Below are 22,950 nucleotides of genomic sequence, written 5' to 3'. Positions count from 1 at the left end.
AGGCACTTTTTAGCAACCTGATGATGACCCGAGTATGCCCCCACCACAGAACCCACAAGGTGGAAGGACAGAACCAACTCCCATGAGTTGTCTTCTGACCTCCACACCCAGGCCATGGCATGTACTCCTCCCCAAAGATATGGCAAACAAAACAAATTGATATTTTTGTTAAATTGCATGAGGCAGGTAAAAATGGTCTAATACTCAACTTCATCACGTGCTTCTTTTTGATAGTAGCTTAGTATGTCATTAGATACTTAAAGATCTTTATTACTTTTATTTTTATCTCTCTCTGTTTCTCTCTGTGTCTCTGTCTCTGTCTCTGTCTCTGTCTCTCTCTCTCTCTCTCTCTCTCTCTCTCTGTGTGTGTGTGTGTGTGTGTGTATTTCTGTGTGTGTACTCCACACAAGTGCAGATGCCCAAGGAAGCCAGACATGTCTAATCCCCTAGATCTGGAGTTACAGACAGTTGTATACTGCCCAACATGGGTGCTAGGTCTAAACTTGGGTCCCCTGGAAGAACAGCGAGTGGTTTTAACCACTAAGCCACCTTTCCAGACCCTACTTAGACATTTTCAAGGAATATTTTGCATGTAAAATTAAGGAAATCTAGCCTGAGAACCTGGTCCATGCAGCACCTCAGGCTGAGAAGTACAACTGGGATGGTGACTAGAGGCCTGATTCACATGACTGGCTACAGCAGGCTGGGAATGAGAAGCCCAGTTACAATCCTTGAAGAGTTTCGTCTGGCGTTAGGGATGAAGCCGGTGGCTCCCTTTCAAAACTCTGTAGTTTGAAACTGTGGGAGCTCATGGCAGAGACCCTATATTTTTAAAAGCTGCTTGCTTTTCTGACAATGCCGAGAAAATAGGCCATTAGGAGTCCAAATTTTTTGTAGGTCATTCTAGATAACAGATCAAAGCTGTATGGCCACAACTTGTTCTCTGCTCTGACCATAATTAAGTATCTTAATTAACATCAGGGGATGTTAACCCTGAATTAGTTACTGGAAACTACTGTGGCATGTGCTGCCCTGGCAGCTGTAATCATCTGAAGCCAAAATGAGAGGCTGGAAGCTCAGCCTAATAACAGTTCACTCTGTACTCAAATGACAGAGGGAGGACATCAGTGGACCCCACGAGAGCCCAGCATGCTGCTCGTTAACTTCACTGGCTTCATGTCTGCACCTATGGCTATCATACGGCTCACAACCAACCCACAGAAGACGTCTACACTGGAAAGAATTCTTGGCTCAGAATTCTTCACTCTGCTTTGAGGGCAGGAGCAAGTAGACAGGGACACCCAAAAGAGACCTTTCTGTCACTCATTTCCCCTTTGAGATTTAAAAATCTGCTTTGAAGTATCTAGTTTTTAAGTAGTTTATGTCCTTAAGATCTCCTTCATTGAATAGGTTGTACATGTCTGCCCTTCTCTGGCTTCTTATTTGAAAATATCAAGATCGAGTCTAACTTGGTGCCCATCGAAGTGTGGGAGTGGCCAGGAGGCAGTTGGCAAATCCATAACAGCATAAAGACAGAACCTGAAGAGGTATGTTGACACCTTGATATGAGTTTGACTAGCTGTTGGCTTATTAATAAATCTGTTTCTACAACTGATATGCATTTTTAATATTTTTATTGCTTTTATTTTATGTGCATGAATGCTTTGCCTGTCTGCATGTCTATGCACCACACACGGGCCTGGTGCCCTCGGAGGCCAGAAGAGTGCATCTGATGTTCCATGGACCTGTCCTTACAGGTCGCTGTGAGCTGCCACTTCAGCCCCACAACTGGCATATCTTGTTCTTCCCTGTTTAATTACTTTACAAAAGCAATAGTGAGTAACAAAAGCTATAACGCAGCACACACACACACACACACACACACACACACACACACACACACACACACACACACACACACACACCACAACAGTTGGGGAAATCCTGGCCTAGATAACAAAGGATGTTATGGAAAATTCTACAGAGATCACTGGGACAATTTCTCCAAGGTGCTTGAAGAAATGTCCTCTAACCTGTCTCTTCTTTCAAATCATGTTTTACAATGTTATAACCCACTTAGCACTTACTAGAGATAAGCCACAAGATAACTATTTACAAGACAGATAGCTAGAGTGCCTCTCAATGTTTTAGATCCATTTCCTCCCGCACTCTTTTCAGCTTAGAGACAACCCCACTATGGAAAGGAAACTGGAAACTTCTTTCCTAATCCTCTTGCTTATATATCCACTCTTACACAGTGGATTTCTGTGGCACTTTTTGGTCCAGCTCTTGCTGTTAGCACTTTGCACCCTATTCGTTTGATAGAGCTCCTTACAGTTTTCCTTTTCCTTGAAGGTGGTGATGCTATTCTTCAGTTTGGAGAAAGCATCGTCTCCATTTCCCAGAAGCCATTCCTGGCCACCACCTGGTGCTGTGTCAGGATTCCACTGAAATCAGAATGACCTATATTTGTATATTGATGTACAGTATAAAAGCACACTCACCCCCACCCAGCCAGTCCTCCTGCCTGCTCTTTCTGAGTGCATGAAGAGCGGGTGCCAAGTTCTGTTTTACAAGCTGGGAGTTTACAAACTGAATCATACAGATCCCTTCCTCCAAGGAGCTCCCTCCCTGGCTTGCTGAAAATGTGTCAACAGACAGGTCCTGTAACACTCTGGCTAAATGGCTGATAAGTGTCCAGTAGAGAAGGGACCCACACATTCAGTACAGAAAGCAATGGCACACAAAGGCAGAAGTGCTCAATTCCAGGAAGGGATTATTAACCCTGGCAGGAAGAATATCTTTTAAAGAGACACTTGTGCTACCAGACTACTGAAAAACAGTAGACTCCAAAGGACCAAACTCTTGCTGGACTTCCACACTAGGGAGAAGAGAAAGGCTGAAGCCCTGGTACCAGCCAGAGGAGGAACTTGCTTCCCAGGAGGCACTCATCCCAAAGCTGGATCAATGATAGGCAAAGACATACCTTGAGTAGGACTACTTAGTTATGCATACCCATTGCCCTCCACGCTCACTGGTGGATTAGCATCATTGAATCCCTTTATTTGTTCTCCATCCCAATATCCCCACATTGAATAAGCCTAGTTTCCCAGCTTTTCACTATGACTTGTAGGTGGAGTTTTCCTGTCTGACCAGCCAGCTCCCCAAATAACCACACAGAGACTTATTATTAATTACAAATCGTTCCCTGATAGCTTAGGCTTATTGCTAACTTGCTCTTAACATCTTAAGTTAATCCATATTTCTTATCTACATTCTATCATGTGTACCTTTTTTTAGCATGGCATATTCACCTACCTCCTGATTCCTCGACATCTGGCTGGCAACCCTGTAACTCCACCCTTCTTCTTCCCAGCCTCCTCTCAGTTTGGCTCTCCTACCTAATGTCTTCCTGCCTAGCTATTGGCCCGTCAGCTCTTTTATTAAACCAGTCCAAAGGGACATTGGCAAAGACACATCTCCACAATGTCCAAAAAGATTATTCCATTAAAGAATAATGGAACAACTGGTTTCTTTAATTGGCATTCTTGGGACCAATAGCTGAGCCTAGTTTGTCAGGGATGCCAGGGCCTAGGATATCATCCTTAAAACTTCCATCATATCACAGGAAGAGAGGCTTCATAAAGGACAGGAGGGAGTAGCCAAGTCTCTGAGAATGAGTAGAGGGTTTGAATACAGAGAAAAGAAGACAGAGCACATAATATACAGCCAGCTAGATATGAGGTTCAGGATAACAAAAGTCAGATCCCTGAGGAGGAGTGACAGGACCTGGCCAGAGGTGGGAAAGGTGGTTAGAGCCGAGGCTGGCTACAGACAGCAGGACTAGTGGAGCCCACTAGTCCTGGAAGGTGGGGCCTTGGAGTGATGGGAAGATCCTGGAGGTTTTCCCCTGCTGTGAAGATAGTAATATTACAGGGATCCATGGCTTAGGAGACCACAGAGGATGGATACATGCTTTATGGGCTTCATGGTGGGCTTTGGACTCCATTCCTCTAGTGTTTCCTTGGTAACACTAGAAAGGTAAGCACCAGCTTTGCTATTCTTCAGGCCTCTTGGTCAAAATCATGAAATAAATAATCTAGCTTTGAGAGGAGACATGATGTTCTCATCTGCTTCAAATATTAAACACTACATACCATTGTCTCCTTAAGAGTTAATCTAGCTGAGTCTGTTGTTTCCTAGCCAAAGACCAGTCCTCAGAAGGGCCAGTTCACCTAAAGTCATGCTAAGAAGATGGGAGAAATAATGAGACCTTTAGTGAGGACACACACACACACACACACACACACACACACACACACACACACACACACACACCACACGTATATTGTATGATATATATATATACATATATATACATATACATATACATATAATATATATATATATATATATATATATATATATATATATATATCCACAATGCAGAGTCTGGCCCCTTTCTGAGTCCTAACTTAGAAAAGTTTAACTTTCCCCTTTCCCTTCCTCCTATTTATTTTCTTTTGGATGCTCACCAGAAGTCTAAGCACGCTTTCTCAGCTATGCTGGGATTTCCCATTTGTCCTCTGAAGCTCCCACTGCCCTCCAGCTGATGCACACATCTGGCTTCTGCCATGCAGCTGCCTGTTGACTTCCATTGCTTAGCATGCTGGCCTAACTCAAATGGGATGACTCTCTTCTCTGTCTCCTTTGCCCCGGCAGCTGCTGAGATTTACAGCTTGCCTGTCCTGCTTTTCTCCCAAACTCTAGTAAGATTGTCCAGGAGCTTCCTTCCAAATATTTCTAAGTTCTTTTATTAACAAGACTAAGAATCCAAGAGCAAAAACTCCAAATTCCCTAGCAACTGTTGTGCGTCCATGGACAGGCTGTTGACACAGAAGGGAGCAGGAAACGGGAAGCCTGGAGCTATAAGATTCCATCCAATAACGTTATTATGTGTTCAGGAAAGGTTGGAGGTGAATGTTATTTATGCATTAGGTACTGTATTTAGGGGGTGGGAAATGATGACAATTCTATCCCTGCTCCCCCCCACACACACACAAGACAAAAACAAAGGAGAAAAACACTTAAAATTTGAGTCACGGTATGACAATTTGAGTGGGATAAGCATTACTTACAAAGTGTTTTGAGAGTATTGAAGAATCCGTTTTCAAAGTATATAAACTTTTAATCCCCTGAACTCCCCCACCCTCAATAAGCCACTGAACAATGTTACAGTGGGAATCCTTGCTTGGTTGGCAGATAAAGTCCAAGAGGTCTAATATGCAGGCCCATATCTGTCCATATCTTTCTCTATCCACTGCTTATTTGGGAGGAAGACACTGTCAAAGGAGGGGGAGCTGAGGGTCTCAGCTGCTCCATCAGGCCCCACACAAAAGCTGGCACCATGGAGACAGTGCTGCCTCAAGTCTATGGCATGAAGCCTACACATCCATATAGAACAGGGTGGGAAGCTCCATGGACACCGAACACCACAAAGATCTGTCTGTATCTCTGAAGGGAGGAGGGGAGAGGAGAAGGAAGAGGAGGAGAAAGAAAGGAAGGAAGAAAGAGAGAAAGAGAGAGGGGGAGGGAGGAAGGAAGGAAGAATGAAGAGAAGAAAGAAGGAAGGGAAGAAAGAAAGAAAGAAAGAAAGGAGGGGAAGGAAGAAAGAGAAAGGAAGAAAGAAGGAAAGGAAGAAAGGGAAGAGAGGGAGAAAAAGAAGCAGAAGAGAAAGGGGAAAGAAAGTAAACAGTAGGGAAGATGAAAGACAAAAATGGGGAATGGAAAGAGGAGAAAGGGTGTGGGGGGCCTCAAACCCAGTATTAGAGTTAGAGGCAGCTCCTTGGCTGACATGAGGTCAGGTCTCATTTCAGGTTTCCTAATCTATCACACAGAGGCTGGTCCTGTTGACAATATGGGGATGTCTGTTAAGGACTAGGGGATGTTTTGATAAAAGAGTAATAAACCCAGAGGTTTCAGCCTCATTTACCTTCTATAACATTTTCAATACATGAAACCAGTGAAAAATGCCAGGAATGGCCCTCTAGTCAAGCTGTGACAAATGACACTTGTGCTTGCTCAGGGCTCTCTATTGTCCCCCTTCCTCCCTCTGAACAAGGTTGCTAAGATTTCCTCACAGGGAGGAGACAGGACACTAGACCTGCTGGAATGGGGAGGCGAGGGGGAAGCCGGAGGAGGAGAGGAGAGGTGGAGGGGGGAGGTGTGGGCTGGCAGCTCTCCCCCGAAGGAGAAACTCAGGGAGGGAGGAGGGAGCATGGATTTGGTTAAAAACAGACCTGTTTGAGCAGAAAGACAAGCACTACAGCTGGGGATGTTTGGATTCTTTTCTCCTAAAATCTTTAAGCAGAACAGAGTCTACAGAGCAGAGTTTTATAAAAATTGATCCAGTTGTTCAATGTCTACCTGAATCCACTAGAGAAAGGGACAGGCCCCATCTCCTGGTGGGCACTGACCAGGTAGGTGTAAAAACAAATCCACAGGAGGCTGCTGTTTGGGACATGTTCCAGCTCTAGTCACCTGCAGACCAGACCAGAGTGGAGTCACTCCTGCTAGGCTCCGTGCAAACTAGTCTCCTCTTATTTTAAACCCATGAGGACAACTCTGAAACAACCTGCTGTTGTTCTCTGTGGAAAAAAATTTAACATCAGGAAAAAAAAAGAGTACATTATAAGATAATTAGGATTTTAGCTTCCCTTTATATTCATTATCATCACCACCCATCATTCTTCTCAGATTTACTGCTAGCTACCAACTCTACTTTATATACATTGTCTCATTTAGTTTGCACCACACCCTAGGCGATTATTGACTCCCTTTCTCTGGAAGCCTAGAAAGTTCCCATCAATTCTTCCAGGGTCACTCAGAGAGTAAATTACCAAGTCGTGTGTACACAGGGATCCGCTGGCTGGCCAAACATTGAAACCCTGCATCCCACGTCAAAGCCTTTATTCTTTAACACATACCTTTAAACAAGAGGGACAACCGCTACTTCTTTATTCTAGGAGTTAAATGTAATTTTCATTAGGAATCTACCAAACACAACCACCCTTACTTACCAGGCACCTACTATGTGCCAGGACCACTACAGATTGAATCTCAATTACTGCCAGTCCCATGTACACATCCAACTCTTCACTGCCAGATGTTTGTACACACTCACTCCTGGTATGGTTTTTCATCAGTTAATCTCCACTGTAGCTGCTTCCCTCGTCCTGCCATCTAACATCCAGACTCTACTGTGTCTTCTGACCTGCTCATGAGCATCTGCTCTCAACTCAAGGTCATCCAGCCACTTCTGCCTGCCACCTGCAGTTTCAGTACTGTGCTAATTTTCAAGTCTCAAAACAAACAAACAAAGACAGAAACAAAACCATTTCCATGATAAGAGCTTGAAAATCCTGTGTTTTGAGGTTGGTATGTTGGGCATTCCTCTTGAAAGAAAATCCAGAGATACCCAGTGTGAAGCCACAAAGAATACCACTTTTGACCAGCACAGCCCTAGTCAGAAGGAGATGCTGCCATACGGAAGCGGACAGATATACATCAGGGCTCAGGACCAGCATGAGAAGGATTCTGTCACTGTGTATTGGTGCACGTTCCATGGTCTCACAAAGGAGCACGTAGATGATGCAAACATCTCAGAGTAACACAGGCCATGCACATGCGTTCTCATATATTCTTTCAAGGTGCTCCAACTCCCTCCATGAGCTCGGCAACTCACTTTGCTCCATGGGTAGCTTAAAAGCTTCACTAGCCAGAAAAAATGGCTAGTGATTTCAGATGCCAAATACTCCTGGTCACAAATCCAATAATGACCTCCAGCCTACCCAGAAATGAATTCTAGGAGTTTTGAAATAAAAAGACCAAGTAATGGCCCATTCAAACAGATATGGCTTTTCCACATATACATTACCAGTATCATATGCTTAACTTAAATTAGACAGTATCGAATCATATCAGTTACTTGCTTAATTAAAACACCTCCCCAGCTAGTCTATAAAGCCTGAAACAACAATGTAGCTAAATCTCCTAGCTTGTGTTCTCAGGGTTCATCCAATAGAGAAGAAACAGCTTTAAAGACAAAGCCTTGAGTTGTTAGTGCTGAATTTATTGGAACTCTGACCCTGACACAAAATAAGGTTTCAACTGGCCACCAAGATAGGGGCTACCTGGATAGAATTATCTAGAAAGATGAAAAAGGTGGAAGAGAATAGCTTAGCTTTCCATTTTCTGAACTGTGAGCCCACACAGATGGTAACAGGGCTCTTGATGCTGTGTCTTCCCAACAATTATAGGGTCATCTCCCACCATGGATGGATGGTTGGTAGCAAGTACTTCACTATCAATGTTGACGCTGGTGGCAGAGGAGCACATGGGAGCATTGTTTATTGTAAATTTTCAGTGTGCAAATAGAGTTCATTTTCTTTTGAACCCAAAGTGGCTCTTATCTTCCTGGGTAGAACCCCTGGTACCAGACACCTAGTATAGGGCTGTGGTGGTAAGCCATGTTAGGCTTGGCTTTGTATGGTTCCCACTAAAGAGTTAAAACAATGGAGTCTTGAAAAGAGGTCAGTAACCAGCATTCTCCAGGACTCAGAAGGGGATGACTGGTGGGCTGGTGTACTAGCATCATATTGTGCCTGGAACCCACCTGGAGCGAGACCTTCCCTGAAGAACCCTGCCTTTGGCCCTAAGTGCCACACTCTGTCTCCACAAAATCTGCTGTCTTGCAAAAAATGGAAATGGCAATTATGCAAAAAGCACATAGGCTACTTTCATTCAGATCACAAAATTAGAGCTGGGGATATAGCTCTGTGGTAGAGCATTTGCCTGGCACCCACAAGGTTCCGGGTTCAATCCTCAGCAGTACAAACAACAAACTGATATTACAACTATCCATATAATGTCTCAAAATATTACCTATGAAAACCTTGTCCTGTGAATGCATCAACTCTCCAATCTCGCCATCTCTTGTTTGTCTCTGCCATGCTGTCTCTAAGTTCTGAGCAACAAGATGGCTTATAGGTACGTATGTGGGGCATTTTTCAAAAATGAATGGTTGTGTGGGAAGGCCCAGCCTACTGTGAGCAGTACTACCACTGTACAGGTATTCCTGGGAGCTACAAGAAAGGTGAAGTCAGTAAGCCTGTTCCTCCATGCTCTCTGCTGCAGTTTCTGCTTCCAGCTTCCTGCTTTCTGCCCCTGCACTTACTTTGGTTGCTTTTGTTTCTGGTGTTTATCACAGCGATAGAGGAAGCAAACTAAAACACCTAGCTAACTCATCCTTTGAGATTCTTCTATGGTCCTTCTTTCCCTGTGTCTTTGTGAATTGGGTGCTCTCTTGGGTGGTTATTTTAGTAATTCTAGAATATTCCTCACATGAGCTAGCAGGTCTCTCTGGAGCTCTGGCTCTCACACAGAATGATGAGAGCAGTGGTGGGAACTGTGAGCCCACCAGCTTATCCATCATGAGGAACAGAATAAGTCTGCAAGGTGAGCCTTTGCTGCCAGGTAAAGATCCAGAAAGGCAAGTGTTAAAAGAGACCCTGTCACTCTCCATCAGTGACAAGAGCTGCTTAGAATTTCAACCCAGCTCAACATTCCTCCTGTGCTCCCTCCTTTGTCACAGGGGATAGCTCTTACAACACCATCTCTGGGAGATGACAAAGGCTCTCAGCCCTGCTTCTCCTTTTTAACTCTAACCCACACTGGCTGAACTCCTGCCTCCACACAAGAAAAGAAATGCTTTTCTAATCAAAAGTAGATTAACTCCACCCTTTGCAACACCATTGTCCAGGCCTGAAACAGAGACCCCAGGGGGAGTGATTTATCCCCTGCTTTGTACAAAACCAGAACAAAAGGGGCCCTCTGCTTGGCAACTCTGCATTTATTGTGGGCTACCTCACAGAGCCCGCCTTACTCTCCTCCCACTTAACAGATTGCTGGTAGCCTGAGTGCCTGCACAAAGGCAAGCCCTGCACCAAAACAGAAGAGACACTCTTTGCTTTTCTTGTTGACACAGAAAGAGATCTTTTTTTAACCTTTGAGCAAGCTTCATTAATTCCCTGATTAAAATACAAGTAGTTTTACTTTCACAAAAAATAGCTATATGGAATTCGTTCCATGAAGATTAATATGAATGCAAAGACTTTGCGGGTAACGGCTAAAATCCCACACCAACCCCTGTGATGCAGAAGGCCTAATCTACAATAACAGGGCACTGTTTGTCTGTGTTAATTAAAAATAACAAAAGGAAATATTTTAAAGTATAAAGAATGCCCTCTCTCAATGTGCACACACACACACACACACACACACACACCACACACTTCTGAAGGCTGCTTATGGAAAAACTTAGTCTGCATCCATTCTCCATTCCTTTGTGGACTCCTTTTGAATGGGTTTCTTTATAGATTAGTTTGATAAAGCAAACAGCCTCTTCAACAAGCCCTGAGTTTTGTTTCTTATTAGTGATGCCCACAGTGTCTCACTGTGTATCTGTCACTGTCAGAGCCCCCTCGCCTTTCCTTGTAGGGATTTTTTTTCTTTTAATGAGATGTTGTTTCATATTTGGTGCTGGATAAGTGCAGGTCCTATCTCTAGACGGAGAACTATAGACAACTAAAGACTGCTGAGAGAGGGAGAATTGGCCTTGCCCAGAAATGATGAGCCCCTGACTGGTCATCTCATCCAAAGCTCTCAGACCTGAAACCATATATGCACGAACAGCAAAAGTGGACTCAGCAGGTTGCACTTACATATTTGTCTGTCTGTCTGCATATATGTATGTATACTCTGGGATTAGCGCAGGTCGTTGGGTGACTTCCTCTATCACTCCTATTGTCATTACCAATCACTGAACTGGAAGCTTGTTATTTCAGCTATCGGGGCTGTGTGCAGAGCCCTTGGGATCTGCCTGTCTCCATTTCCCAGTGCTAGGGTTACAGGCACATGAAGTCATGGCTGGCTTTCCATTTCTTCTTCCTTCCTTCCTTCCTTCCTTCCTTCCTTCCTTCCTTCTCTCTCTTTCTTTCTTTTCTTTGTCCCTCCCTCCCCCCTGTCTCCCTCCCTCCCTTTCAGTGTGAGTTCTGGTGATTCAGGTCCCCTGCTAGCAGAGCAGCCACTGTTACCCACGGAGCCATCTCAGCCTCTGGAGTTACTGTTTATCTGGTCCAGAGTTTCTGCCTGGGATGCTAACAAAGTTCTGGAAATTGACAATAGTGATGGTGACACAACATTGTAAGTGTGTTTACTGCTGGTATAGGGGCACAGACATTCAGTTGTGTCTACTTTACTATCACTCCAGTTCCAGGGGATCTGACACATTGGTTTGACCTCTTTGGGCACCAGGCACATATACATGTGGTATACACACACACACACACACACACACACACACACACACACAGAGAGAGAGAGAGAGAGAGAGAGAGAGAGAGAGAGAGAGAGAGGGGGGGGGGGAAGACAGGCAAAACATACATATAAAATAAAATAAAATAAAATAGATAACTCTTATCTGCTTTCTGAGTTTTAATTCACTAATCAAATTCATCAGTGTGACTGATATGATATTGCACCCATTCCAGAGTCTTGCTTTAGACTTTTGAGGAAGTCTTTCTCCTGACTTGTTGGTGCTGGCACGCCCACCTCGTCTTATCCCTCTACTCGCCGTAGGCTATGAAACCAAGTAATTAAGCTTATTTTAGACATGTAGGGTAAATAGGCTCCTAGTGACAGCCTGGGCCTCTTGGGTAAAGACACAGGGTTTACTGTCTAGTGTTTGAAATATCTATTTTGGCAGCTCAAAAGACACATTTGTGTCTGGGCTGCATTCTTGAGAGCTGAGGCTGGTGGGGATGTGATTGCCAGTCATCTGTAGATGAAGGCTTTCTGAATTAGACTCATTTACAGAGGAAGAAGCTGACATCAAACTGGCCATTTGTTTCTGGACACACAGCTGATTGTCACATGAGCCTGGAGTCTAGACCAGGAGCTTCTTTGTCCATTAAATTGACCTCAGTTCGATTCAGCCCAAATCGAAACCCTGAAGGAATAAATTCATTCCACTACGAAAACCTATCATTTGATATGTTAGAAATGAATTACAATTACATGTAGGTTTGTAAGTACAGCAAAACATATGTATCTTTCAATTAAATGATACTTTATTTTTAATTAGGTGTGTGTGTGTGTGTGTGTGTGTGTGTGTGTGTGTGTGTGTGTGTGTGTGTGGGCACATACGTGTGAATCCAGATTCTCAGGGAGGCCAGAAGTGAAAGTCGGATGGGCTGGAAGTATAGTTATAGGGAGGGGTAAGCTGCTGATGTGGGTTCTAGGAATTCCTCTGGGAAAGCAGCATGTGTTCTTAACCACTGAGCCATCTCTTATCTCCAGTCCATGTAGCGTTATCTTTCTAAAGTACAAATTTAAGGGTCAGTGAGATGGCTCAGAGAGGAAAAGCACCGCTGCCAAGCCCGATGGCTTGAGCTTGTTTGATCCCCGGGACCCAAATGGTGGGAGGAGAGAGCTACCTCTCCCCCCCCTCCGTCTCTCTCTCTCCCCCACCACATACAAAGTTAATTTTCTTTTTTAAAAAATTCCTTTTTGATCAGGGTTTCTCTGTATCCTTGGCTGTCCTGGAACTCACTGTCTTGTCTAGGCTGGCCTCAAACTCATGGAGATCCTCCTGCTTTTGCCTCTAAAGTGTTGAGATTAAAGGCAGACACCACCATGGCCTGGCCAAGATAGCTTTCTTAATTAAAACTTTGATATAGATATACAGGCATGCCATTATTAAAATACTTTAAAATCTACCAGAAGTGATTGGTTTTATACAAGAGCTAATTTAATGAGAATAGTGACTCTCCCTAAAATGTTTACTGTTTTCTTAGCACTATGTAAGCATTGTACATGAAGGATTCCATCTGCTTAGTCCCATTTTTTTCAGGTTAAAAAAAAATCTTTTAAAATTCTTGAGAACCTGAGGGTTTCATTGGGAAATGGCAAAGGTTCAGACTCAGTCCGGCAGCTCTGAAAGCCCATACTTCCATTATTTTGTTACAGCCTGAGGATGAGAGAGTGATGGGTGATTTACATTGCCTTTACAAGTTATTGTTTGTTTATAAGAAGAACAACAAAAAAAATCTCTCCAGGACCAGGGACCTCTATGTTGAATGGTTGTTGGAATATGAGAAGCATTGAGGAGAGCTCCTCCTAGCCATACAGATGTGATCCCACCAGCCTAGGCTGCAGTGCAGTGCAGGGCTGGCTGGGAGCTGTGATATTCCCATGGTCATCTCCCCAGCAGCCTCTATTCTAGAAAATCCCTGCTTAGGTTTCTGTTGCTCCTCCAAATGAGATTTCTCAAGTGATAGCTTTTAATTGCTCAAATAATAGCCCCTTTGAAGGTTTTTACAGGGCTTACTATCCCAGGCACAAATCTACCTGATGACCGTTAATTGTCTGTTTCTCATGAGGGATCATTATGATGTTTGATTAATGCTTATTTTTGAAGTAGGAATTTTCTCTAAGTGGGAGAATACAAAGTCAGCTTTGAACACGCTGGATAGTTTAAATATGGGTACCTTTACACATCCTATCCATAGCCTTCTTGTCCCTATTTTGTTTTAAATAGGACTTGGGAGGCAGCTCCCCCCTCAGAATAGAGGTGTGTAAAAGAGGCCCCCAGAGGGACCAATTGGTTTGCCAGTGACCACACATGGACAAACCCAGGAAGACCTGTTCTTGCAGGAGAAGGAAAGTGACTTTTCACCTTAGAAGTGATTTGGACTAACATTATTGAGGGAGGGGGTAAGTTGTGAATTGCTTTTGCCTCACCCCGAGATGAAAGTGACCCTAACTGTTGTGGATTCCTCTATCTTATTCTCTGAATTTACTCACTAAAGACAGACAAAGCCACAAACGCTTTCTTTCCCACACACCCATGCTCTACATTTTCTTTGTTAATGCTGGAGGCATAGAAGACTGAGCAAAAGTAGCTTGCTTCTAGGAAACTTCATTCATGAGTTTTCATATGGACTCAGCTTAACTGGTATCTGTGAGACATTTAGCAAAACGCTTCTGGTTTGTTTTTCTGGTTTCTTCTACTTGTTTCTGAGTGGCTCTGCTCTGCCACACCTCTCCTACCATGGTAGACTGATACCTCAGAACACTGTGAGCCAAAATAAGCAATTTCTCCCTTTAACCTGTCCTTGGGTATTTGGGTCACACCCAAAAGCAACACAGTTGTTTTTATTTATATTTCAGCACTATAAAAAACAGTTTTAGCAGTTCTGTTCAAGGTGCTGAATAGAATGATGTCATTGGCTTTAAGGGGCACAATAGTCTTTGTGGAGAGGCGAGAAATTGAAATTGCATTGTCTTCAGGCCTTTCTCAAGATCTGGGTAAATTCTCTTCCACGATTAATTTTACCAGGCGCAGGTAACACTTTTGATTTAGCAGACACACCTAGCCATAGGAAATGTCTCCCAAATGCAGGTTAGTTTTTGCAGAATGTAATTTTCCTGAAAATTAGGGTGAGTTATGATATCCCAAAGAATAAGTGAGTCATTTCTAATAGAACCCTTGCTTACAAAATACGAATTTGTTTTCATGATGTATATAATATGTTAAAGAACAATTAGACTCCAATTTAAAATTTCAAGTTTCCCTTTGTTCATGAAGTTTTTGTCCAGTTCCAGAAGGCAGGCAGGAACACGTAGTATGAACACATACCTTGACCACCCACCAGCTTCCACCATCTTAGCCTTAATTCTCCACCCACATCAGGCCTTTTTCCTCCACCCTAGCTCATGAGTGGTGACTGCACATTCCTCCAAGGTCTCTGTCCTCAGAGCCCACCTTATAATTTTCTCTTGTTCTTTCCCTTGTGCTTCTGATTTCTGATTCTTTCCCTTGCTTCTTTTTGTTCTCTTTCTTTTCACATACAGGGTGGGGGGCTGGGAGTCTGGAGCTTCCACAGTCAACTTCAGTTTCTCCTTCAAGGTCACAAATCACATTTGTGACAGCATGTGTTTGTCAATTATTTATCTAGTTATATATGTTATAACTATGTATTAACTATGCATATATATATAACTATTTATGAACTAGTTATATGTACTATAACTGGTTATATATAACTATGTATAAACAATGCCTCCAGTTTTGCTAGCTTCCTTTTTTATAAATGTTCTACTGATGGAGTTTTTGAGTACTGAGTTTGGTACTCAAAACTCCATTTTCCCATAATTCCTTCTCCCACAAGAGACTTTGCATGGAGAATGATTTTTAAGGAATATGCACATCCTATTATAGCAGAACTGTTAGGCATTTTTTGAAACCCCTACAGCTTTTCCCCTCTATCACCTGCATTTCCTTTTGTTGGGCTTTAGATATCTGTTACAAGTGCTAAAAAACATCCCTATCTATAATCTATGTGAAGAGCATATATTCTTAGAACCAGAGGAAAACAAGGAAGATAGCTCTGTGAAATGAATCCTGCCCCCTGGACCCCAGCACCCTGGAGAGCCTTAGATTGATCTCAGCTACTCATCCGAGCCCCCAGTTTCAGGAAATGTCAGGACTGTCAGAAACTCAGGGGCTGGAGTGAGATTCTAGAATGTTATTATGTCCATAACTGTTTACGTGTTGTTGGTGATTCTTATGTGACCATCACCAAAGCCTTTAGTAATTTGAAAATGATACCCTGGTAAAGTTTAACAACAAAAGTAGAATCTTCCCGAAACACTCACTATTATAAAGATGCATGTTAACTCAGTTTTCTGTGGAATGCACTCATGATAATGTGGATTTGCCTAGTACACAGCTTCTCCTTGGACTAGATCAATTTTAACGACCTTTTTTCTCATTGTTTACTTTTTCTTTAAGTAGTCATACTTATCAAAATGCCTTTAGAATTGTCTTTAATAGAAAGGAAGGACAATATAAAAGGAAATATTCTAATGTCTTAAGGGCCTAAGCAATGTGCCAAGAACCTTGAAACTCCCACATGAAATTCTGATAAGTATCTGGTGGCTGATACATTTGTCACTTCTGTTCCTTGGTTCCCTTCTACCCATAAGGTTTCCAGAACACAATCAAGATAAACAGCCTGTGCCTTTAAATTAGGCTGTACCCAGCAGCCCTCCTTTTTATCTTGAAGTATTAATAATGATGCTGAATTCCAAAGAGCCTTAATGTCAGTTGAATGGATAGGATGAGTAAGAAAGCAAAAGTGTATGTGTTTAATTAGAGGTAATGGGAGAAAGTATAGAGAAAAAGAGTAAAAAGGAGATGCATTGATTTGCATCTTATCTGAGTCCTAGAGGAAGACCTCATTTATAATATTTTAATGTAATTTTATTTTTTGAGACAGGGTTTCTCTGTATTGCTTTGGAGCCTGGCCTGGAACTCGCTCTGGAGACCAGGCTGGCCTCGAACTCACAGAGATCCGCCTGCCTCTGCCTCCCGAGTGCAGAGGTGTGTGCCACCACCACCTGGCCTAAGACTTCATTTATAATATTTTATGAGGACTCACACACATATAATTTTATACATATATACATACACACACATATATTCAATGCCTGGTGTATGATCAACAGTTCAGTTGCTGCTACTGTCATTTTTAGTGATTTCATTGTTACAAAGACACAGTTTCAGCAACTTAGAAGCTGCAGGTACATGTGGGTTCAGAGCTGTCAGTTCTATTTAGTTGGGACAATAACAACCTCAGCACATGAGCATGATCGATATCTGTCCTATTTTCTTCTTTACTATTTTTGGTGGTGGGGTGGGAACACAATGGTATAGGTTTGCCAGTGAGACTATACTTGTTCCATATAAAACACATGGTGGGAAACGCCAGTTGCTGATACAAATGTTTCCTATCTCCTTTGGGGACATGGCTAGGATACAGGTCCTCGCCTCCCTTGGAGTCTGGTGAGAGCATATGACAAGGTCCTCCCTCCCACATTAGCTGACTGTGAGTAGAAAAGAGGGACACTCGTAGTTACTCTGTGTTTCAAGAGGTGTTCAGGTATGAAAGCAAGGCAGGGTGGGGACAAGGGGCCAGACAGTAATAATAATGAAAAAGGACGAGAACACACTCAAGTCAATTCTGTGTGTAGCGCATTCTATGAATATCTTCAACACAAGGAGGAGATCACCAGGGTGATCTTCGAGATTCAGGATCATGAATCTCGAATGACTTTGAGAAAGACCCCATGCACTCATTATGCTGAGACTTCTTAAAAGACAAAGAGGCATCTACATGGAAGTGCTCAGACACCACATTAAGCAATGTCGGTGAAGTTATGCCAAGTACTACAGTGCAAATTCCTTATTAAATCCACCCACAGAATAGGTCTTCATTGAAGAATATCCCTGCCAGGTCCTACAGTCTAGGAGGGAACACATTTTCCCCTTGGTATTAAAAATCTTCCATCTAAATGAGCCCCATTAAAAAAACGTGTCAGCATGATAAATGCTGCTTAAGTTAGAGGAGAGTTAGACACTGAGGACCCAAGCAAAGAGAATGACAATGAAATCTGAGCTGATCCTTCTGGGTCAGCCTTCTAGCTCAGTACATAGCCCTTCTCCTTTGGTAGCTGTGCAGGGCATATGGCCCATCCAAAGCGTTCCCAAAATAACCATTTGATTAGTAGAGACACACACTGCCATTTCCACAGCCAACAATTCTGTCTTCCCCAAGATCACTGGGGAGCTGAGCCTTGTTAGAAAGTCTCCAGATTCTACAACACACTGTTGTCCTCAAGGGCAGGGTGTCCCAGAACAAAGGCCCGCTCAGATTCCATTCGTCCCAGTCACAGCAACTGGGTGGAACTTGCTGCACAAGGCCTGGCCTTGGTATTCTTCTTTCATTCTGTATAACTAGAGAGACATGCCATTGTCCTTCTGACAAATGTGATACCACCAACACCCTCCTCTAAGGTTCGGCACCAGGCAGAACAGTTTCCCATGGATCTCCTGTCAGTAAGGTATGGAAATCATTCTTCACTATTCATCTGTCTTGACACTATCCACTCAATAGACAAATGTACTATGAGTAGAGGTTGACACTTGAGCCTTTGATGAATGGTGTGCACCAGCACCGCCCTGTTCAAGGTATATATTCTTAAGCCTTTACTATTTAAAGATACCTGCCATCATTTATGTTTGCTGTGGCATTATTCACAGCAGCCAAGATATGAAAACAGTCTATAGTCCCATCAACAGATGGAAGGGTAAAGGAAATGCATCATAAACACATAAGAAGAATAAAATGATGTCACCTGTAGGAACATGGATTCAACTGGAAGTCATCATGCTAAGTGCCATAGCCAGATCCAGACAGATAAATACTACATTTTCTTTTGTATGTAGTATCAATCTCCCCCCCACCGTCCCTATCCCCCACTCTCACATACACAGGCATGCACACATGTGACACTAAAAGAGGGACTATTTGGGGGGAAAGGAGGAAAAGAGAGGGTAATGGGGAACAAATATGAACTAAGAAGATGATTATACAAGTATGAAAATATCATGATGGAACCAATTAGTTTATATGCTAAATAGCATATTTTATATGTAGGCCCACTATATGCAGACCACTATGTAGGTCCTGGGGACTTAACTCAGGTTGTTGGATCCATCTCACTGGCCATTACAAACAATATTTCAAGGCTTTGATTGTTAAAATTTTGGACATTAAGGCTATACAACTCACTTCTTAGCTTCTTAAAAAAATACTTTGTAGATAAAGGTACTTGAAAAGCATTTTAAGTCTCTGGTATGTGATGGGGGAAAAGATTCATGTTATATTATCCACCTCCACTAAGTATACATGTCTTTTTACGTCCTCAGAGATGGCCTAATTTGTTACCTCAGAGTTCAAAGATGCCATTTGTAGTGGGATCTCGACTTCCAATTACACAGCATTATATAACATTCTAAACTATTTTAAAATTCACTAAAAGGGTAAAAGAGGCTGTGAGCTCTATCAGAGATCCAATCTCATGGGGCTCTTGAAGGCTCTTTTACAGATCATTTGAAAAGATTAAAAGAATCCTACCTTGCCTGGTCTGTCAAAGACCCATTAAACATGAAAGAAACCCTCTGGCTATAGACTCCCATCTCACCACAAAGTGTATGGTTGGCAGTTTTGTTTTCAACTTGTTTTCATGTTTATTGCCTCATTTCATTGGTGAACAATGAAATATCGGAACCATATATAAAAAGATGGGAAGGGCTACCTTTTGCTCCTTTGGGTATGGTGACAGCCAAAATGATATTTGCCCTTTTCAAATGTTAAAGATAAAATGACTAAGATGCTGAAAGGAGCAGTGGATGAGACAGAGCCACCATGGCAGATGGGACAGGGGTCCAGAGATTGAGGGAGTGAGTAAAATCATGAAGAATAAATAGCAATAGAGATGAGAAAACCAACACATAAAGTCAATTGTTCCAAAAGCTTTAGGATTCAGTAATGATGGCATGGGCCTATCTGGCAAGAGAAAGAAAAATATTACTTATGGATTTTGGATTAGTTTAATACAATGTCTCTGCACATGGGGGGGTGGGGTGGAAAAGGTATTTTCTCTGTCCATATAACTGGCATGTGGAACCCAACCACTCAGGTTACAAGGTTGTCTTCTTAAGAATCAGCTGGTTGGGACAGGTCAAATTGAACTGTGGTCATCTCTTAAATCAGTGTCTGTGTCAATAATGTTCACAAAATATCACTGTTCATAAATCCTAATGACAAAACCTCAACTTGAGCTGTGGAGGTTCTGCTCAGATGGTACATATAGCTAAAATGTATCCGGTCCAGCAAAATTCATTCGGTTGGGAACACTACCAATTGAAAGTAAAGCAGAGAGAAACAAAAGCATAAGCTGGGCAGAGGAAGCTGATACTCATACCTGTCTTGCCCTGTGCTCAAAAGCTCCCCAACATCTGTGCAGAGAGCGTTAAGGAGTCTACACAGAGGCAAGGCAGGTACAACTAGACAACTAGACGGCTTCAAACAGTATTGATGGGGTGAAACTTGGATAGGAAAAACCACCTCTCCCTATCTGGTTTCTCCCATTCATATCTTATTTCTCCTCACCCAAATTTTATCAAGCAGCCTTGACAAAGGAACATGACGAATGACAGTTGAGTGACTCAAGGTCTTTCTCATAGCAGATGATTTTTGATTTTGTGGAAAAGTTACTAAGAAAATGATAAGAAAAAAAATGAGCACAAACCAATAAGAGCTTTAATAATGTTAAGTTTCCTAAGAGGTTGTAAAACTGTTGGCAGTTTCACAGGTATTTCTTCTGAAGCTTAAATGACGTCACAGTTGGAAATTAGAAACTGAGCCACTTTAGTCCGTTTGGTACCACATATTGTTTTGGTTGAGCATCAGTTAGCTTTCTGTTTTTACTGGGAATGATGTCATAGCTGCTTTTAGGGTACAGTGTCTGGGTCTGTCATCTGTGGAACTCAACACACAATCATGCTTTTTAATGTCTTTTCCTAAAGCTGTAAGCATGTGTGCACATAGTGGCGAATGTGTTCATCAGCAATATCCCACAATGTTCTGAAACACATTTTCAACTGAAAGTGTAAGATAGAAGCTAGTGCAGTGGGGCACACCTGTAAATCCCAGACCTTGGGGGACTGAGGTTGGGGGCTCAGCCCAGGAGCTCAAGGCCAGGGAAAAAAATCTAAAACAGGCTTCAGTTACTAGAAAAATGAAGGTGGTGCATCACTAGGCAGCAAAATGAGTATCTTTGTAATACATAGATTTACCCTAGAAGTATTAATATTCTTAAAATTGAGTTAATATCTGAGCTCTACTTAATCTTTACCCCTGGAAACTGATCTATAACTCACAGACAAATTAACAACTGGATTTTCAGGGGAGGTGATCTGGCACATAAGCTGAACTAAGTTCCCACTGAATAATTTATACAAAGAATTAATATGGTAATCATTTGTACAAATTTATAAAATTGTTTCCCTCATTTACTCCCTTTCCCCAAACACCAAGTAACAGAGTCCCCCCTCAACAGTGGCTTTAGGGAACTGCATATGGTCCTGGAGGTCTTTACCAATTCCACCCTGCAGGCCCCACACTCCAGGATACAGAACTCACAGCCTCTCTGGGGGGCAGGATCCAGGGATCAGTAGTTTCAGAAACGTCTAGACATACACACAGAGTTGTGGCTGTGGTCACAACAGTTGAGTTCAGAGACATCTAGCATCTACTCACCAAGAAGCTTGGGGCACCCTCCACTCCCATTATCATCTGCTCCGCAGCTGAGAGGCACCCTGAGACCCCTGGCTTGGATTTAGCAGAACCATATGCTGGTTGAATATGTGCACAGTATCATCACCATTGCCCCTGACATACAGTTGATTTGCTAAGTAACTATTAATTACTCCATTGACCAGGTGACAGCATTGGGTTGCTCTTAATTTAAGAATTTGTTTTAGTATTCTCCTCTGGCATCATCGAAGATAGCATCCCCACCCCAAACAAAGCCCTTCACTTTCCTCTATATTTTACAAGCCTGTTTCTCCTGCTTGAAAAACTTAAAAGCCTGTAGAGTCTGCTTACCTCAACAATGCTTTTTAGATCTTGCACGTAGGTCCTCTCTGTCTCCAGGATTTCCTGTACCACTCTATCCACATAGAGGAGCTTGGGGCTGCTGTCCGAGTCTGCAGTGGTTTGGGGTGTCCCATTCGTGTCCACTCTCCATGGGGTCCCAGGCTGCCTCTCCCTGACCCCATCCATGTCCTGTGTCCCGGAAGGGTTGTCCCTCTGCAGCTCGCTGCTGGAAAATGGCTGTGCTGGAACTAGCTCCAGCTTTATGGCCCCAGCTTCTTTATCCTGGTGAAATAAGCCCAAATGGCTATTTGAAACCAAAGTCATTCTGCTGCCAAAGGAACCATGGCTGTCCCTGGAGGAGGCTGAGGATGAGGTGGAGCCAAAGCTGATGGGTCGGTCACTGTCCGAAAGCTCCATGGTCTTTGGTTCTGGGGACCGGGAAGGATCAGCTGTGGTCCTGGAATCGGGGACTTGAATTACAGCTGATGGCACTTCAAGTTGCAGCCGGTGATGTCCATCTGCTTCCATGGCAGAAAGATAGAAAAGACAAAAGGAAGGTCAGTGAGCACCCTCTGAACAGAAGGAAGAAAGGAGGTCAAAACCCACTGCAGGTTCGGGGCATCATTATAACGAGAGGCAGCAAGTTAGCTCAGAAAGGCAGGCTGAGACAGAGGAGGAGGATGGGCGAAGCAGGACAGCCTCTGAGCCAGCTGGAAATGCAGCCTCAGGCTCTGCCCCAGGCCTCCTAACCTTGATTCTGCAACTTAACAGATCACAGAACCAGCCAGGATGCCCTAAACTGTGAGAATCAGGGCATCCATTGGGTGCCCTTTCTCAATGTGACCACCTGCACTGCCTCACATATGCAGATGAGTCCAGATTTACCAACTTAAAGCCTCAGCGGTCAGGGCACAAGAACAGGCAACTTTAATCAACATCATGCATGGTTCTTGCGTGCCAAGAAGGGAGACTGATTTTACAAACATCCTGCAAAAGGTTGTTTTAGATTTTATCCTCCACCATAATTCTACCATGTTTAAGCAAGAGGCCTGGGGTATGGCAACTCGGCTTAATTGATACTGACCGATGCACATTCCACTCACACACAGCATTGAAAATAGAACTATGTGGGCTCTGTTTTTTTTTTTTTTTTTTCTAACAGCGGGGCACAGAAAACAAACTGAAATAATAAGACCCACATCCTACCTCAAATTGATCTTTCACCTTAGTCTGTTCCTAAAGCCCATCTTAACAACTGGGTCGCCAGGACTGCAGGATGGCTCAGCTGGTAGACACTTCACACAAAGCTCAACTACCTGACTTT

The 22,950-nt window shown here is 43.0% G+C and overlaps 1 protein-coding gene across 3 annotated transcripts in view; it reads right to left on the bottom strand.

Annotated features, from left to right (window-relative positions):
- The window catches only part of Plekhg1 (pleckstrin homology and RhoGEF domain containing G1), a 74,932-nt gene extending 52,796 nt beyond the window's left edge, over nt 1–22,136 (bottom strand). For 2 of the 3 annotated variants that reach the window (XM_035440400.1, XM_035440401.1), the window contains exon 1: nt 21,636–22,043. In XM_035440400.1, coding sequence (XP_035296291.1) covers nt 21,636–22,043 — 408 coding nt within the window. Of the gene's footprint in view, nt 1–21,635 lie in introns of all 3 variants that reach the window. The other variant, XM_035440402.1, reaches the window with a different exon arrangement.
- Nucleotides 22,137–22,950: the final 814 nt, after the last annotated feature.

The sequence above is a fragment of the Cricetulus griseus genome, chromosome 2, assembly GCF_003668045.3.
Source record: "Cricetulus griseus strain 17A/GY chromosome 2, alternate assembly CriGri-PICRH-1.0, whole genome shotgun sequence".
NCBI lineage: Eukaryota > Metazoa > Chordata > Mammalia > Rodentia > Cricetidae > Cricetulus > Cricetulus griseus.
This window is presented reverse-complemented; position numbering and strand designations above follow the sequence as displayed.